Source organism: Astyanax mexicanus, chromosome 3 (genome assembly GCF_023375975.1).
Source record: "Astyanax mexicanus isolate ESR-SI-001 chromosome 3, AstMex3_surface, whole genome shotgun sequence".
NCBI lineage: Eukaryota > Metazoa > Chordata > Actinopteri > Characiformes > Acestrorhamphidae > Astyanax > Astyanax mexicanus.
In genome coordinates, this window is record NC_064410.1 from 8139756 (window position 1) to 8160010 (window position 20255).

At 38.8% G+C, this 20255-nt stretch overlaps 1 protein-coding gene across 1 annotated transcript; it reads right to left on the bottom strand.

Annotated features, from left to right (window-relative positions):
* Window positions 1-422: 422 nt before the first annotated feature.
* On the bottom strand, window positions 423-18393 carry ddx47 (DEAD (Asp-Glu-Ala-Asp) box polypeptide 47). The gene is made up of 12 exons (XM_007239199.3): window positions 18253-18393; window positions 17009-17102; window positions 16728-16916; window positions 15661-15732; window positions 15053-15171; window positions 14848-14919; window positions 14609-14725; window positions 6476-6622; window positions 2588-2725; window positions 2427-2497; window positions 1341-1470; window positions 423-658 (listed from the first exon to the last, which is right to left on the bottom strand). Exons 1-12 carry the CDS (start codon window positions 18349-18351, stop codon window positions 494-496), a joined length of 1413 nt encoding a protein of 470 aa, XP_007239261.2. The 5' UTR covers window positions 18352-18393; the 3' UTR covers window positions 423-493.
* Between the last annotated feature and the right edge of the window lie 1862 nt (window positions 18394-20255).

The window sequence follows — 20255 nt, forward strand, 5'->3', positions numbered from 1 at the left end:
AGATTGATATTTACAAATAAATTTGCAGCATACTGTGTTGTTTTTGATGTTACAAATAAATACTGAAACTTTACAATAATACACTTTATTATACCGTCTCGGTACTGCACTGTCCTGTCTTTAAATTGTCTCGTCTTTTGTATTTATTGTTATTTAGTGTTATAATTTTATAATTTTATGTTGCACTGTCGTCACTCCTGCACTTTATGTTGTCTATTGCTTGTGGTTCTATGTTGCACCATGGTTCCGGAGGAACGTAATTTCATCACACTGTGTACCTGTACTCAGATGTAATGACAATAAAAGCCTCTTGACTTGACTTGACTTGTAAAGGTTTTCATCATTTCATTAATTGGACATCACTTTTTCTTTTAAACACATTGATAAGTATGATATTAGTTAAATCATGGTGGAGACACTGATGAGGTCAGAGTGAGCATTTTATTTAATACGAGAAAAATTTATGTACATTCTGATATATGAAAGTTGGACTCTAGCGCCCTCTCCTGGACCCCTTGCCTCTTCCTCTGGCAAATTTCCCTCCAGCAAATTTTCCTCCTTTCACTTTCTTCCTCACGCCGCTGGACTGTTCAGCATCATCCCCTTCTTCCTCTCCACCTCTCGGCCTTTTCCTATTCTCCCCTTGCTCTTTCATCTCCTGCATAAACAAAGATTAATAAAAGTTACAGATACGTAACTTACAGTAAAGTGTAAGTCTTGGGTGTCCGAGAGTAGAACACTAACCCTCAGCAATTATGAGTAAACCAATAAAACAGACCAATGAGGTTCGTTACTATGTAGGCTGCATCGTAGATGGTCCGCATTTCTCAGCCACTACATCACTGAAGGATTCTTTGAGACACTTAAGACACACAGCTGTCTTTTAGATTTGAGTTAAAGGGCACTACTGATGTATCCTTCAGTTGCCTCACTTACCCACAATAACCCACCCTACTGTGCACATCCAACATAGAGGAAAGAAAAGGAAGAAAAACAGCACCACAAAAATTGAGCAAATGGCAGAAAACGAAGCCACAGAATAAAGTTATATTAAATATATATACGATAATAATTTTTGTGAAGAACATAAAATTTCACACTTCTTTGCAATCGTGACACATCACCACATTACAAATATGTGACCAAGAAGTTACTGAGAAGGACTCCTTGTAAATCAGTCCTACCGAGGATCCACTCTACCTAAACTGCAGCCTACATTTTGGAACATAGCTTATGTGTGTTGTTAAGTACTGGGATATTGCACAGTCAGATATATTAGAAATCATATATTAGAGATCTGCATTAGCAGCTCCGTCAGTAGAGAGAAAACACAGTTGTACCATTCGGGCGAATCGCTGTGCCTCGCTCACTCGCTCCACCAGCATCATCACTTCCTCTTCCTGTGTTGGGAAGGCCGGAAGTTTCTTTCCTATTAAAGCCTCGATCCTCTGGAAAAGCTCCACGTCGTACCTGCAGAGGAAATGGAGAACAGACCTAAATTACAATTTTGGCAAGACCTGTTCTAACCGGTTACTTGATCATTCGGACCCAGCTGAAAGATTATTCTGTGAGAGGGTAAAGTGCCGGTACCTAGTTTTACCCAGTTTACCACAGTTCAGTTAATAACAGCAAACACATCAAACTCCTGAAACTCACCAGACCACCACGGTCAGTGTAACATTTATTAATTAAATTTTCTGACAGTTTGAGGCTAAATGCAAAATTAGAAAATAGGATGTATAATTTTTTTTTATGTAGTGCAGTGTACAACAAATAAGTCTTCATTAATTTTTCCATTTTTTTTTTTTTCATCTCTGCACACACAAGCGGAATTTCTGGAAAATCTGTAAAAAAAAAAGAATCTTTTCTTATTTTCTGATTTTTATTTTGCATCTTTGCATTTTGCAAGTTGGATTTTAACGAAAATCAAGACTTCAACTTTTTTTTTTTCTTGAAATTCTGTTTGCGAAAGGCTGAAATGAAACTAAATAATTGAAAAATTAGATGAAAAAGCAATTCATTTTCTCTATACGGAATGGAAAAAAAAAATCAATGATGAAGTTTAATATCCAATTTTCTATTTCCAAAATAAGCTTGATACAGCCAGAAAATTAAACTGCTAAATGTTATACTGACCCACCACACACACAAACCTACACATACCCATACACTCAACAGACACATCTATGACTAGAGCTGGGCAAAATGGTAAAAATAATGTATCACAATATTTATAGACATTTTCAGAATACACAATTTTCTTTGCAATGTTTTGACATGCAGACATAAAGCATCAGCAGTGGTATATGCTTAAAATAATTATTAATACAATGACATTTTATCAAAATGAAATAAAATATCGTCAAATTGCCCAGCTCTACATAGCCACCCACACACCCCAAGGCATATTAAACAGTGTGACTGACTGTGTTACGAAGGTAATGGACTTTCCCGAGCGTCCGGCGCGAGCTGTTCTGCCGACCCGGTGAATGTAGTCCTGAAACAGATTAAAACTGAGAGTGAGACTTTGAGGATCATGAGATAAACAGAATGATTAATTTTATGTGTGTGTTTGTTTGCACGTTACCTTGGAGTGTGTAGGAATGTCGAAGTTGATCACACAGTCCACGTGAGGAATGTCCAGCCCACGGGACGCCACGTCGGTCGCCAGCAGGACGGAGCGCGACTTCGCCTTGAACTTATTTAAAGATCCTAGTCGCTTATTCTAGACACACACACAAAAAACAAACAAATACATAAATACACTCAGTATATATATATTAGGCATGGAACGGTTTTTGTGAAGGAACCGAACCGTACGGTTTGCTTGTCACGGTGCGGGGCGTGTGTAAACCGTACAGGGTCCACGGGTTTTTTTTTTTCTCCAGACGTTCGAAATTCGCATTATAGCCAAATGCCCGTATGTCACCACGTGGTTCTCATTCGTGCCAAAGAAGCGAAAGCGAAGGTTTGTGGTGGCGTGGACAAACATGGCAAGTGGGAGTGGAGTAGGCAGGCTGCCTAGGCCAGAGATGAAGGATGCCCCAGCATTGTTTAAATCAGGTGTGTGGGATCATTTCGGATTCCCCGTCACATACGATGATACTGGCAATAAAAACGTGGATCGAACTGTTACAATATGCAAGCATTGCAAAACCCGCATTGCATACGCTAGTGGAAACACTTCCAATATGACCGGCCATTTACGAAGACATCACCCAAGTGTGTCAGTAGAGGGGAGGAGAGGAGAGCCTGCCAAAAAGCCATTCACAATCAGCGCGGCATTTAAACAGCCCCTGGCTGAGGACACCGCCAAGGCGAAATCAATTTCCAAAGCCATAGGTATATTCATTGCAAAGGACATGCAGCCCTACAGCGTGGTGGAGGGTGAAGGCTTTAGGAATATGATAAAGGTGCTGGAGCCGCGGTACGTCATGCCCTCTCGTAGATACTTTGGCACCAATGTGATACCGAACTTATATGAAGAGACAAGGGTGGACATAGTTAAGGAGTTATCTGAGGCATGCCAAATAGCTCTGACGACGGATGGATGGACTTCCAGGTCCACCGAAAGTTACCTTACAGTGACTGCCCACTACATTACGCCCCAATGGGAGTTACGAAGCTGCGTATTGCAAACGCGCCCAATATATGAGAGTCACACAAGCGAATTTCTCTCCGAAAAGCTAAGAGAGGTGGTGGAGGAATGGAAATTGGAGAGGGACAACGGCACCATCCCTGTCACGACTGACAATGCCAAGAACATAGTGAATGCAGTAGGTTTGACGGAGGGACTTGGGCCACAGATATCCTGCTTTGCTCACACAGTCAACCTGGCAGCCAAAAGCGCCATCTCTACAGCCCAAATCTCACGACTGCTGGCGAAGGTCAGAAAGGTGGTCACCTTTTTCCATCGAAGCACAACAGCCGCCTTCATCTTGAAAACAAAGCAGGACATGCTGACACTGCCAGACCACAAGTTAATTCACGACGTGCCAACGCGCTGGAACTCCACATACGATATGTTAGAGCGCTATGTGGAGCAACAGGCGGCCCTCTATTCCGCGGTGACGGACAAAAATATGAAAAAAAAAGCCAAGGACATTTCCCTGTTAACCGACAGTGAAACAAAGCTGACAGAGGGCCTCATTGATGTTCTTAAACCTTTGAAGAATGTGACTACCCTGATGAGCACAGAAACATCTCCCTCTGTCTCAATGATTATGCCACTGCAGAGGATGGTACTGAAAGCAATGGCACCAAGTGCAGACGACAGTTCCACCATCAAAGATGCCAAGGCAGCCATCACCAAGGATCTTCAAAGCAGATACAGTGACCATAGTATTCAGGATTATCTGCACAGAGCCACAGCACTGGATCCCAGGTTCAAGTCCTTGCCTTATCTGGATGAAGCCTGCGTTCAGAAAATCTGGGATGATCTCACATTGGAAATTGTAAACCTCGAAGAGCAGGTAAGCTATTTTGATTTTATGATGTATATTATCTAAAATAGGCCTAAATGTTATTTATCAATTCTAAACTGCATTTAAATTTTTTTTTTTTGCATTTGTAATATTTATATTCCCCACTGCCCTGTGGAACATACTGTAACTGTGTTAGAGTTTAGATTCTCAGCCCGGGTCGGGCCGAGATTTCCCAACACTCTCGCCGGCGGGCTCGGCCTTAAAAAAAATATCCATGATGTAGGCGTCTGTTTTTAATGCTATTTTTATTTTATATAAAGCTATGGCGTGATCATCAAAATATAGAAAAGTAACACATCAAACTGTGATGTAAAAAAGTTGCACAACTTAGAATGTTATAATCAGGCAGCAGTTTAGCATTAGCGTTTTTTTATATTAGTTTATTGATTTTCTACTGTTGTGTTGACTATTTCGTTTTTATCTTTTGAAATTCGTTAGATTATATTTTTGTTATTATTTTGGGGTTAGTTTAGTTGGTGATTTTGCCAATTTCATTTTTTTTTCTGTTATAATTAAATTCGCATTAGCAGTTCCTCTGGGCTCTGCTCTGTATTTTAGCTCCCTCTTCTATCGGTGGATCGCTCATAGCGTTGGTATGCCTGAACGGCTCGGGCCTGGTCGGGCTGGCATTTTTGGGCCTGATCAAAGCTCTAAACTGTGTCACTTTCATTAACATTTCCTAAATGTCTATTTTCTGATTCTTGTCAGGCTCAACAACACTGTGAAGCTCAGGCAGCCAGTTCATCCTCAGCAGCGGAATCTGAGCCGTCAGAGACCTCTCCTCCCCACAAGAAATCTGCCATGGCAACAGTTTTTGCTGATTTTTTTACAACAGAGGCAAGAAGTACAAAGCCTTTGCCAGAAACCATTCGTGAAGAGGTCACCTCATACAAGGAAACAAGCTGCATTTCTGTGGATGAAGATCCCCTCGCATGGTGGAAAACCAACGCACATAAGTATCCCCATGTAGCAAAGTTGGCACAACGTGACCTGGCTGTCCCAGGTACATCTGTGCCAAGTGAGCGTGTTTTTTCCACAGCAGGGGACATTGTCACTGCAAGTAGGTCTCGCCTCTTGCCAGAAAATGTTGACAAACTGATTTTCATGCAGAAGAATATGAGAATTAAGTGAAAGGGGGAGGGCTGTTTTAAACAGTGCAGTGCAGTGTTTTATTGCAATATTTACACTGATGGTGTCTGTGTGTTTTTGTTCTAAGTTGTTTTAATATAACAATGGCACTTTAAGTTTAGGTTTAAAAAAATCCAGCCATATGTTTCAAAGCACTGCACTTTAATTTCAAGTGGAAAAAAATACATCCTTACTCTCAGGGATTAGAAGAGTTGTTGATTTTGTTTTCTGTTGAGCTGGTTGGATGGTGGGCTCATATTATGTTTCAATTTCTATTCTGTGATATTGAAAAAGGTTCCTGTAGATGGATGTCACCAGATGGCAGCACACATTCCTGACACTTTTTTTGAGTAATAAATGTAAAACATGTTGAAATCATCCATGTCTTCCCTCTTGTTCTATCAAAATACTATCTTTCTGAGATTGTTAAAACAGCGTGCTTTGAGTAAATTGAAACTCAAGTTTGTGCATTATTATTATTATTATTATTATTATTATTATTATTATTATTATTATTATGTATGATTATGTAATGCTTTGCTAAAGGCAGCACTGTGTAATGTCATAGAAGTGTAGTGCTATGGTAGTAAAATCTTTTCAGCGACTATTACAGTGTTCCACTGGTGTAACGGCGTGTATTATGGGGCTAAGATAAAAAAAAAGGAAAAAAAAAAAACAAGAACCGTACAAAACCGTAAACCGTAGACCTCAAACCGTGATACACACCGAACCGTGAATTTTGTGATCCGTGCCACCCCTAATATATATATATATATATATATATATATATATATATATATATATATATATATATAAAAATATCACACAAATACATGAACAGTGTGTGTGTGCGTGTTATTTACCTGGCTCATTTGACCATGCAGTGGGATGGCGGTGATGCCGAGGTTCCGTAGTAACAGTGCCACTCGCTGGGCATTATTACACGTTCCACAGAAAATCATAAACGAGTTACCTGCCAGTTCATTAAGTATAGACACTAGGTAACAATCCTGAAAGAGAGAGAGAGAGAAAGAGACAATCAGTATTTATGCAAGAGAGTGGTGCTCATTAGGGGTGGGAATCGTTTACTATCTCACGATTCGATTCGATTCCGATTTTGGGGGCCACGATTCGATTCAAAATCGATTTTTGATTCAAAACGATTTGAATTATAAAAATTTCTGCTTCTGGCTTATGAATCTTATTGAAAAAAAACCCTCCATAATATACACTGGTCCTGGAGCAGGTAATGTGTTACAAAAACTATAAAATGTGCAGGAATGTGGGTCCTCAGTGACAGAGGAATCACTGGGATATCACAATGACGTTAATGAACAATAAATAAATAATAAATAACACTGCTTTATTACCAGGCTACTAGCGGTGGTGTGTAGGTGACGCTGCTGGGCTGATGTGATGATAGCAGTGGAGCGCTAAAGTTCAGGAGCAGCTGCTGATTAACTAGTTAATTTAAGGTCGTTGTATTTCTTCAGAAAGGGGGCAGGAGGTGGAGAAATTAATTCATATTGTCCATTCCTTAATTCCTCTGTGATGAGGAGCTGAAATTAGCTCTGATTAGCTTATTGTATTTTTCCGTTCCGCCTTAAATGCTGCAGCCCGCTGCCACCTGTAGCGTTATTTAAGGTGGAACTGGAAAGTTAGCTAGTTAGCTAGCTAACAGTTACTGAAACTAACTACTAGCGATCTTTTTTATGCTTGTTATGAAGCATTCTGCCATAAAACATTGAAACTACACGTTAATCTAATGTAATATAGTGCTTGTTCTGCCATCTTACCGGTGATTCTCAAACACCTACGCTCTGTGTGTGTCTGGAAGATCTCCGTTTGAAAGGACAAGCGCTATCCCCAGGGTTGCCAGGTCCAACAAAAATACCCAGCCCAAAATCAGTCTAAAACCCGCCCCTCAGAATCGATTTTGGGACATTTTAAATCGATTCTGAATCGTAGTAAATGAGAATCAAGATTCTTATGTGAATCGATTTTTTGGCACACCTCTAGTGCTCATCAACAGTAGTAAAAGCAGTAGTGTTATACAGATAGGGATAGATAGAACTTCTGTCTATTACTGTCTCATTCAATCAGTTTTACACAGTAGAAGTACTGCTTAACCTCTACTTGAGGACATCATTAACCCTGCGAACGGATTTTACATCCAAAATTGCAACTTGTGCTCTCAGCTTAGTTACTCAGGAATGTCTTCATGCATCAGCACAAACCATATATGGTTAGAAAGGGCAGAAGTTAATCTTTCGAGGAACAGAGAATGTGACATTCCAGTGCTATAAAGCATTTGCAGGTAATGCATTGGGGAAAAAAACAGGTGGATTTGTCCCCCCCAAAAATGATATCGTTTCGCTCAAATCAGCTGTACTTTTAATGAGGAGACAGATCAAAACTGACTGTAGCTTTGTTAGTGAGTTAGCTTAACTTTGGAATTAGCTGGATTGGGAGTCAAGGTTAAAGAAAAAAAAAACTATATGAAATGTAGTGAAACTATATGAAATATGAAAAACTTGCCCTGTACCTGATCAGCTAATCACTATTTCATTTTCTTCCTTTATTTTAGAGCAAAATCAAAAGCAGTTACAATTATTTGACAGTGAAAAACAACACTTTCTATGCTCAACATTTTTTTTTTTTCCCCATCCCCCCATCCCCCCCCCAAACATTTTTGTCCACCCTAGCCATACAAACTCACAATAAAGCAAATTTGAATGAGATAATGAATAAAAATAAAAATACAAGCACAACAAAAACACACACTCACAAAATAAATAAATAAATAAATAAATAAATAAATAATAATAATAATAATAATAATAATAATAATAATAATAATAATAATAATAATAATAATAAATCAATCCAAATTATTATAGTACTCCAAAGTTCAGGTTCAGTCAGCCGGCAATGTCGAAAGCGAATCAACGTAGGAAAGAAAAGAGTTCCATTTGGTGTAAAATGAGGCGCAGTTGCCTTTCAAGGTACATGACGTCTTTTCCACTTTGAGAAACTGAATTACATCTTGAAGCCACAGAGCAACAGAAGGAGGTTTTGAGGACTTCCATAGAAAAAGGATGCGGCGCCTTGCTAGTAAGGATGTAAAGGCCAAGACCTGTGCCTGCCCTCGGGTAAGTGAGGATAATTGAAGGGAAAGGCCAAATATTGCCACAAGTGGACACATATCTATTTCAACCTCCAAAACCTTGGACATGATATCAAAGTAACAGGTCCAGAACCTCTGCAAAACTGGGCAAAAGAAAAACATGTGGCTTAGATTACAAGGAGAAAATGAACACCTATCACACCGATCACTGACTAGGTTGGGATAAAATTTTGATAACTGCAATTTAGAACGGTGCATTCTATGCAAAATCTTAAATTGAATCAGTTGAAGCCTTGCACAGGGTGAACAAGACTGCACCACCTTAATTACTGTGACCCACCATTGGTCCGAAAGAGAAATGCCCAACTCCCCCTCCCAGGCACATTTAATTTTACACACACCAGCTACATCAAAATTTAGAAGTTGCAAATACAATCTAGATATAAGTGACTTTTTGTGAGGATCTAAAGATAATAAATCATCCCAAGGCTGCACTATAGGGCAGCTAGGGAAGAGAGATAAGGCACAATGTCTGATCTGGAAATATCGAAACAGATGCGAAGAGGGCAGGTTAAACTCAGAGGCCAGTTGTGCAAAGGTGCAAAAATTGCAATCTTTAAAAAAGTCACCAAAAGATTTTATACCCCTCTTTTGCCAAATAAGAAAGGCAGTGTCAGAAAGAGATGGGGGAAATAAATGATTATTCAAGATAGGCATTAACAAAGAAGGAGCTAAGAATTTAAAATGGCGTCTAAACTGGCACCAGATGCGAAGAGTGGAGATCAACACTGGGTTTTTGGAAAATTTTTTAATCTTAAAAGGTAAGGGAGAGGTAAGAAGAGCAACTGGAGAGGAAGAGACACAGGTTTGAGTCTCCAGTCTGCACCACAGCGACTCTGGAGAGTGAAGCCAATAAAGTATTTTGTGAACATGTGCTGACCAATAATAGAATGAAAAGTTGGGGAGGGAGAGGCCTCCATCAGATCTGAATCTTTGCAAAACTAATTTACTTACTCGAGGAGGCTTCCCATTCCAAATAAAAGAGATGATAAGCTGATCTAAATCTTTAAAAAACTTTTTAGGTAAATATAAGGGAATGGACTGAAACAAAAAAAGAAATCTTGGCAAAACATTCATCTTTATGGCATTAATTCTGCCTAACAAGGACAAAGGAAGGGATTTCCACCTCTGCAAGTCCAATTTGAGTTTATTTAATAAAGGAATGAAATTATTGCAAAAAAGAGATGGTAGGGTGCGAGAGACATGTATCCCCAGATATTTAAAACCTGTTGGAGCCAATTTAAATGGTATAGTAGAATGATTAAATGTCAGGGCCAATGTGTTAATTGGATAACACTCACTCTTCTGCAAGTTTACTCTATATCCCGAAATTAAGCCAAATGTATTCAACAGAGATAGAATTGACGGAATGGAAGAGGCGGGATCAGTCACGTATAATAACAAATCATCAGCGTATAAAGATAGTTTTAGCTCGACACCAGCACGTACAATACCCTGAAAAAGTGGAAGGGACTTTAAAGCAATAGACAAGGGCTCGATAGCCAAAGCAAATAACAATGGTGACAACGGGCACCCCTGTCTTGTCCCACGCATCAATGGAAAATATTGAGAGCGAATACCATTTGTATGTACACTAGCTTGAGGAGCAGTGTATAAAAGTCTAATCCAGGAAATAAATATCTCTCCAAATCCAAATTTATGCAGCACTAAAAATAAAAAATTCCATTCAACTCTATCGAACGCTTTTTCTGCATCCAGAGAAATAACCAATTCCGGAAAAGAAGTGGAATGTTCCATAAATATAGCATTCAAAAGTGTACGAACATTGAAAAAAAGCTGACGACCTCTGATAAATCCATTTTGATCATGTGAAACAACCCCGGGCAGAACACTCTCCAGTCTCAGCGCTAGGGCCTTGGCCAAAATCTTTACATCCACGTTTAAGAGAGAGAGAGGTCTATATGATGCACACTGCTCAGGGTCCTTGTCCTTTTTAAGAAGAAGTGAAATAGAAGCTTGTGTCATCGTGTGTGGCAAAGTTCCTGAAGCTAAAGATTCCTCAAAGACTGCCAGAAGAATAGGAGCCAATTTATCAATAAATTTTTTTAAAAATTCAACAGGGAACCCACCTGGACCAGGAGCCTTATTAGTCTGCATAGCTTTAATAGAAATCTTAATCTCCTCTATGGTCAGAGGTGAATCAAGAGATTCTGCATCTGGCAGATCTACAGTGGGAAACTCTAAGCGGTCTAAGAAGGCAGACACCTCATTGTCAGACGCGGCTTCTGATCGATAAAGTTCAGAATAAAATGATTTAAAAACTGCATTAATGGACAGTGGATCTAAAACCAGCTCACCCTCCAGGTCATTTATTTGGGGAATCAATCGAGAAGCTGCACGTCTTTTTAACTGATGGGCTAGTAACCTAGAGGCTTTGTCACCATATTCATAATAATTGCTGCGTGCATGTAAAAGGAGGCGCTCTGCATCGGAAGTAGTAAGAAGATCGAATTTAGTTTGAAGATCCAATCGACGCTTTTGCAAAGAGGGAGTTGAATTGATTGCATTGAGCCTATCTAAATCTGCAATTGCAGTTGTGAGATCCTGCACCTCCTGTTTCCGCATCTTGTTGGAATAAGCAGTATAAGAAATAATCTGCCCTCGTAAGTAAGCTTTGAGGGATTCCCACAAAAGAGAAGCTGAAGTAGAATGATTTTTATTGTTAATAATAAAATCGTCTATAGAAAAATTTATAAATACATTAAAGGCAGGATCCGACAACAGCAACGAATTAAATCTCCAAAGTGGTGAGACAAAAGAACGGTTAGATAACTTCACACTAACAGTGAGGGGGGCATGGTCAGACAAGACAATAGGATGATAAGTAGATGAAATTACCCTTGAAGAAAGGAAACTATCCAAAAAAAAATAATCAATGCGAGAATAAGTTTTATGTGGATGAGAATAGAAAGAGAATATTTTAGCACTGGGATTGTGAGCTCTCCAAGGATCGAAAATAGCATTGTCTGTTAAGAAATCGAAAAGTACTTGAGACGTAGCAGAGCGGGTTTTTACGGAAGGGGCTGAATGATCTAAATCTGGATCAATAATGCAATTAAAATCTCCACCAAGAATCAAGAAATGAGTATTTAGAGATGGTATCGAGCTAAGTAATCCTGTCATAAAATTTGGATTATCGAAATTAGGAGCATAAACATTCACAAGCAACACCGGGGTATTAAATAAATGACCTTGCACAATCAAATACCTGCCATTCACATCTGCAACAACACTTCCAAGAACAAACTGAATTCCCTTTTTAATCAAGATTGCAACTCCTCTGGTTTTAGAATTAAATTTGGAGTGAAAAATATCACCAACCCAAGAGAATTGCAATTTAAGATGATCCTCGTTCCTAAGGTGTGTCTCCTGCAGAAATACCACATCAGCAGTCAAATGCTGCAAATGATTAGATATCTTTAACCGTTTAAGTGGATTATTTAAACCTCTAACATTCCAAGTCAGGAAACTTAAAGGGAACTCGCCTGACACTGTCTTAAAATTAGAGTCAGTCATTTACGTCATCGTACAATAATTGTGAAACATCGTACAGGCCAACTGGATATATATATATATATATATTAAAAAAAAAAAAAAAAAAAAAAAAAAAAAAAAGGAACTCCCCGCCCCCCCACCCAACTTCCAAACAGACTCCAACGGGAGTCAATCCCAAATGAACAGCACCTCCGAAAGAACAGCTCAGTGCGAGTACAGACCATTAGTAAACTCCACAGAACAAGCAAAACTACAACATACTACAAGTATCGGACGGTGCACCACATCCAAGCAGTTATCATCATCTCAAACATTTCCATTTATTTTCACCCTTTAGCGACCTATTTCCATTGTAGTTACCGTTGTAATTATATTAATCACCATTTATGTACCTATTTATGTTTACCCCCCCTCACCCTTCAACTCTCCATGCACATATACATGCACATACATACACATACATACACTCACATATTCACTGTCGAACAGCAAAAGAATGAGGAGGACACACACAAAAGGCAGAATGAGAGAAACAGTCACCCAGGCAGTGTAGAAATGAAACGCTCAGCTTCAGTAGCACAGGTAAACTCCCGTGATTCGCCCTTGTGTGTAATACGAAGTCGAGCTGGATAAAACATGCCATATTTTACCCCGTCCATTGAACGAAGTTTCCTTCTGACTGTGTTGAAAGCCGCTCTTGCCTTAGCCACTTTGGAGGTGAGATCAGGGTAGATGGAGAGATTCATATCAGAGAATGTGATGCGCGGACGATTTCTTGCTTCTCTGAGAATCCGAACACAGTCCTCAAAATAGTGTAACTTCACTATTATTGGGCGAGGGGGTTCATCAGGTTTTGGGCGAGGCGCCAAAGAACGGTGAGCTCTGTCCACAAGTGGGCTTTTTTCCAAAGAAAGGGCTTCCCGCAAAAGCTCCGAAACAGTGGAGTTGGATAAAGTGAATCGTGAATCACCCTCAGGTACGCCGATAATCCTGATGTTCTGACGACGCGATCGAGCCTCCAAGTCCTCGCATTTAGCGTCGACTCTAGCAAGCTCACTGGTGAGGGATTCAACTTTCGTCCTGAGTCCCACAACCTCATCCGAGAGTCCCGACAGGGAGGTTTCAACTTCAGAAACGGTGCGCACGACTGACCCGAGCTCCGCTCTCAGCGACGCGTTGTCTCGAAGTAGCTCGGATTTCATCTCCTGGAGCTCCGTCTGAAATGATAATCCCTGGAGATAGCGTGGAACTCAGCTGTAAGTGCACGCGTGATCTCTGAGGTTACCGCTTGTATAATGTCCGATTTTAGAGCTGTAAGCTCTTTGGCAAGAACGGGGGAAGCAGGCTTCTCTCTTGGAGGAGACGCATCACTCGAGGCCGAGGAGGCAGCAGCGAGCGCCGGGCCGATGAGGGGCTGAGAGGAAGCCGAACTTTTACTAGTTTTAGGTGGCATGTCGGCAAAAACAGGAACGGCGAAACGGGTAAGTAGACCAAAACCAAGCCTCAGTCGAGAAAAAAAGGAAATTAACAGTGCACCATAAGTAAGAAACAACCTCGCTCTGCGGAGCTCGCGTTTTCTGTGACCTACGCCATACTGCCCTGGACCGGAAGCCACTATTTAATTTTCAAACTGTCTTTATTAATTTAGGATTAAAGGACTTACTGTGAGCTATAATGAACGAAAATTCAAGAAGCTGGATGTAGGGGATAGACAGAATTTAGTACAGTACTTTATTTTTGTAGTTTAAAGCAGTTTCTAAACCCTGATTACTGCCCCAAAATTATGCCTTATTAAATTATGCTGACCAGTTATTCCTTTCTATACCAGTATTATAACGTATTTTTCTCTTAATTATTATTTATCTTTATACACTATGATTTGATATCTAGCGGCTACATCAATGATATTTTAAAGGATTATAAAATACTTTTTATATAACAAAACCTGTAATTTCAGTGTGTTTTCTGGATAACTTGGTTATGAAAATGTTACCTGTAGAAGCCGCTTCTCTGAGATGTCTTGCTATTAATTAATTGATTAATTTATTAAATAATCCAATTCAATTAACATAATAACTGGCGCCCAATTAAAAATATTTCAACATCTCGATTAGCACCAGGTATTTACAATACAATAACACTATCACCACAACAGGGCCCATCCCGAAGTGTCCTAAATTTATTTTTGTATTAATCTTGTCCTGTGTGCTATTGTTACCAGCCCTGGGATGACAGGACAATGTTAGTTTGGAGCCTTGGTGAAAGTGTGTAAGTGTTAGTGTGTGAGTTTAACCTTGTACTTGGCCGGGATGAAGATGTAGTACTGCTGCAGTTTATCCACTGTCGCGTATTTGGTGGAAACAGCACATTTAACGGGATCCTTCAAAGCGGCTCTCTGCAACTTTTGAACCTGTGCACACAAACACACTGTTTAATATATATACAATTTATTTCTATACACAAGCGACCTGCAATTACTGTGTGTGTGTGTGTATGTGTGTGTGTTTTTGTCACTGTGTGTTTAGGCTGTACCTTTTTTGTCATTGTAGCAGAGAAGAGGAACGTGTGTCTTTCTCTGGGAATAACCTTTAAGATCTTATCAACCTGAAATTGTGAGAGAAAGCGAGAGAGAGAGAGCTGTGGTTATTAAGGTCTGATATACAGTTGAAATCAAAATACACTAATTATTTTAATAATAATAATTTGTTGTGCTAATTTGGAACCAGACAGGTTTTACCTCTGATTCAAAGTCCATGTTCAGAATTCTGTCAGCTTCATCCATCACCAAAAAGCGCAGAGCTCTCAGATTAAAACCCTTGGTGTTCTCCAGGTGATCTATCAGCCTACCCGGAGTTGCTGAAAGAGAGATAAAAAGAGAGAAAAAATATTAAAACAGCAATTATTACATTTACAGTTAAAATTGCTGCTGTTCTTTTTTCTATTCAGTTGCATTTTCAATAACGTAGTGTGCACTGTAGCATGTATATATACATATATAGTATCTATATTATTTATATGTATCCTTTTGTAAAAAGTTTAGTGTATTTTTATTATGGATATTTTTTTTACTACTGTTGTAACTTATTTTGTAAGTATTCTTGCTTTTTTTTTGTAATATTGCTTTGGTAATATTGTTAGCATAAAGTCATGCCCTAGAAGCTACTTTGAGAGACAAAGAGACAGTAAGTCAGAGAGAAAGAGAGAGAAGAGAGAGAGAGAGAGAGAGAGAGAGAGAGAGAGAGAGAGAGAGAGAGAGAGAGAGAGAGAGAAAGAGAGATGATATTCTGTGTTTTATCAAGATAAAATATTTACAGGTAAAGAGACTCCTCCTTATCAATCACTCACCAATTACTATGTGGGGCTTCTTTGCAAGAACCATCGCCTGTGACATCATATCAATCCCACCAACAACCACAGCTGTAACACACACATATACACGTCATTACTAAGGATAGGGTTCACAGTTTCAGACAGTTTAAGACACAAATCAGAAAAAAAATTTGGATTAAAATTTTTAAAATGTACCCTGTTTTCCATAAATTAAAACATAATGAAATCTATAGTGACCAAGATATTTATATTAAGTTTTTACAGCTTTCACGAGTAACTGCTCCTTTTATGTATACCAGATTTCTGCCTGTCTTCTGCCATGTTGCTTTGCTGGATGTGTTGCCTTGGTCATACGGCTTTCAGGAGATGTTACTAGGAAGCCTAAATGGTCCCATACATGTAATTTTTCCACTGCAGTAGTTCTTACTGTACTCCAGCAGCCATGGTGCGGCCAACTGCTCGGAAAATGCTTTATTTATTTGACACACAGCATTTTTGTCTTTCCACTGCACCTCTGCATCTAAATTTACAGAATTATAACTTTATCCCCTTAATAATTTTACTCTAATAACAAAGTAATTAATATGTGATTTTTTTTTTAAACCAACTGATCCACAGTTTACATGCATATTTAACAGTGAGTGGTGATAAAACTGATCACAGATTATCTGTGCAGGGCTCATAAACGTTTTAACCAATAAATTTCATTTTTTTTTTCTGATGTTTCCATATTTTCAAGGCAAATTTTTAAAACATCAGTGCCGACATGGACAAGAAAACCAAAAATCAACTAAAACTACAATCAAAATGGATTATAATAGATATAAAATGAATCAGATAAAATATTGGACACACAATCTTAACTCTGAGCTGCCATAATTGTTAGCTTAAAATAGTTTTTCTCCATCGATAAACTGAAACAAAGATTTGTAGACCAAATTTCATGACTTTTCCAAAACTTTCTGGGTATTTTTACTTTGTCAAAACTTATCCAGGCCTGAAAACTGTTAGTTTCAAATGTAATGACTTTTCCAAGTTTTTCATGACCGTACAAACTCGTTACACCGTGTGTGTGTGTGTACCTGTTTTAACACCAATGCTGGAACCCAAGGCCTCAAACTGCTCTGCGATCTGGAAGGCGAGCTCGCGAGTGGGGGTGAGGACGAGCGTGTGCAGGCGCTGTGGGTGGGACAGCAGGGTCTGCAGGATGGGCAGGGCAAAAGCACCTGTCTTACCTGAGCCTGTTTCAGCCAACCCAATCACATCCCGACCTGCAGAGAGTGAAAGGGAAAGAGTGTGGGTGAGTGAGTACAATACACTTTAATAAAGAGAGAGAGTCCAGCAGAGGAAGACCGGTTCTCACCTTCTAGAGCCACTGGAATCGCCTCTATCTGAATCTTGGTAGGCTGCTTCCATCCCAGCTGTTCACAGGCTTCACACAGCACCTCTGTTACACCCTAAAGACACACACACACACACACACACACACACACACACACACACACACACACACAAACACACACACAAACACACACAAACACACACACACACTGTTAGTACCTCACTGTTGTAAGTGATCACAGACAAAGTAAATGACAGGGGCTATTTATTGTCTATTATTTACTGTGAAGCTTTAGGTGTATTTATTGTATAATTGTTTTAGTTTGCAGTTTATATGCATGCACTAAATATTCTGCAATATTATTTGCTGCATTATAATATTTAATGCTATATTATTTATTTTGCCACATTATGATTATACTGTTATACTATTATACTATATTCCTGAAATGAATAAATTATTTTAGTTTTCCTATATCGCCAAGTATATCGTTATCGCAAAAATACCCTGAAATTATTTTAGAGCCATATCGCCCACCCCTACTGAATATTGGTATCAATATTCAGAAATGGGTCTAGAACCAGTACGAAGTAAAATGTTATAGACGTCTGAATCTCTAAAAACTCTCTCACAAAATGATCACAGCAAACGGTTATGAATACATTACCTGACATTGTATTATGTTCAGGTCCGTACACACATATCCAGCTATTTTTACAAACAGTAAACTCTGCAGTACTAATTACAAGTTCCCTTATTACAGCAATTTTCCTTGTTGTTTTGAGGCTTCAGCTGAAACAATACAATTTTCTGTGGGTTTTAAAGCCAAGTTTCAGGAGTGTTTACATGTGTAAACACTTGTGTCATGGCAGTACTTGGAAGTAGCTGCTATCTATTTTTCTTAAATACACTTTATTATCATCAGGAAGCCACTCCCATGTAGATTTTAGACTGATTGAATTCAGTTACCATTCCACCTTAAATGCTGCTATGATAGCTAACAGGCTTCAGGGGGCTTTAAACGTAACGTCTTTAGCTTTTCAGGTGGTCACATCTACTAAAAAAATCAATATTCACTTTAATAAACCAATAATTGAAATATAAACTCTAAACTCTCTCTATAAAAACTATAAACTCTACAACACGCGCGCATGCACGCGCACATACACACGCTAGGTAAACACTGATGAGGTACAGCTAAGCTCTACACACAGCGCTGTCACTGCTGAATTACAGATTACACTGATTATAGATTGTTGATTTACCAGCTCTTTAAAGCTGCGGATCTTCTCTGTGGGATTTTCTTCTGTTTCGTCGGTTTCAGATTTTATTTCTGCCTCGTTGCTCTGCTCCTCCTCCGCCATGTTTCCAGCAGCGTGTACCGAATACTCGCACACTGCGCAGGACCGGAAACAGAGAGAGATCACAGGCCTTCTGGGAAATGTAGTGCAGACAGAGCAACTCTAGCAGAGCTGGTTTATGAAGACATTGCCCACTGCCTTTTAATTAGTTAGTTAGTTAGTTAGTTAGTTATGTTAAAAAAGAAGGATAGTGTCTGTGTAATGGAGGTTGTGCAGTTAAACACAGTAAAACAATGTACACCATTTGTTGTGCATATTGAGAAGATGACTGATGTCAGCCATAGAGAAAGTGCAAGTACGCAGTTCTATAACAATAATTTAGCAGTGCAAATTTGTAAAGACGTAAACAGTGGAAAATACATGAACTAATAGTGCAGAATTTGGTAAAACTATAAAAAATATTATAATAGGGCAACTCGGAGGGTGTGTCCATTGATGGCCTGCCACTGAATGAGCTCCTCTGCCTGGGAATTGTGCTGTGCAGTCAGAGGATGGTGAACATTCTCCATGATGTTCAGCAGCTTGCTGAGCTCTCCTGTTATACCAGAAAATGACTGTGAACCACTAGTGGAAGCCTGTGACTCCTGAATGAATAAGTGTGAATCAGTGTTGGGCACGTTACTTTGAAAAAGTAATTAGTTATAGTTACTAGTTACTTCTCCAAAAAAAGTAACTGAGTTGCTAACAGAGTTACTCCACTATAAAAGTAACTAGTTACCAGTAAAAGTAACTATCAAGTTGTTATTCGCCCGTAAAAAAAAAAGGAAAATCAATTATGTATTTACTATTATTGTTAGAAAAATAACAAACAAAAATAAACCCAAAATGTTGACAAAAATATAATCTAACGAATTTCAAAAAAAAAAAAAAAAAAAAAAAATCTCCACACAACCAAAGAAAATTACTAAAACTAATACTGAAAAAAACGGAAAAACGCGTCTGGGGATAAAATTAAGAAAAAACCAAGCCAAGTTTACCGGAAAGAGGAGGGGTTAACCAGGGCAAAGCAAAGTATAAAAAAAAAAAAGTGCATAGAGCGGCTAAAGTAACGGGGTATCGGAAATGGTAACGGCGTTATAGTTACAGTCAGAGGAATTAGTTAGATTATTGTTACTGAAAAAAAAAGTAACGGCGTTAGTAACGGCGTTACTCCCAACACTGGTGTGAATAGATATAACGTCTAAAAACACAAATTAAAAATAGTAAGCATCCACTTGTCCATGATATTCTACAATAAACAGGTTTCAGACAGTAGATTCGCTGCTACTAAGATAGTAAAGTAGATGGATGGATGGATGGATGGATGGATGGATGGATGGATGGATGGATGGATGGATGGATGGATGGATGGATGGATGGATGGATGGATGGATGGATGGATGGATGGATGGATGGATGGATGGATGGATGGATGGATGGATGGATGGATGGATAGATAGATAGATAGATAGATAGATAGATAGATACTTTATTTATGCCGAAGGAAATTTAGGCATCCAGCAGCAACAACACAATACAATAAGAAACAGATTCAAACATAAATTAAAACAGAAGAATAGAGAAAAAGAAGAAGAAAAAAAAAAATATATATATATATATATATATATAAGGCTATACAAAAACGTACTATACAAGGTAAGATACATATCTGTAAACAGAGCAGTGCAGTTGTTGCTGATGTTCATTAAATAATTAACAGAGCAAAGTGCAGTGTGCAATGACATTGATTATGAAAGTGGCTGATGTGACATAGAAATATAATATAAATATGCATCCGTAACAAATATAGTTCTAAAAGGAGATTGTGAATATGTGAATACCCAATCATGAGTAAAGTGTACTTGAACGTAAGTGAGGTTGGGGAAGTGTTAATGTAAATAATTAAGTGGTGGAGTAATAAAGTCCAT

Excerpts from the sequence above, each read along its gene's own strand:
- ddx47 (XM_007239199.3), bottom strand. The coding sequence starts at position 18,351 with ATGGCGGAGGAGGAGCAGAGCAACGAGGCAGAAATAAAATCTGAAACC. Across the intron at positions 6,623-14,608 it reads TCATCCCGGCCAAGTACAAG|GATTGTTACCTAGTGTCTAT; the intron begins GTTAAACTCACA and ends TCTCTCTTTCAG. Across the intron at positions 2,726-6,475 it reads TGCATGGTCAAATGAGCCAG|AATAAGCGACTAGGATCTTT; the intron begins GTAAATAACACG and ends GTGTGTGTCTAG.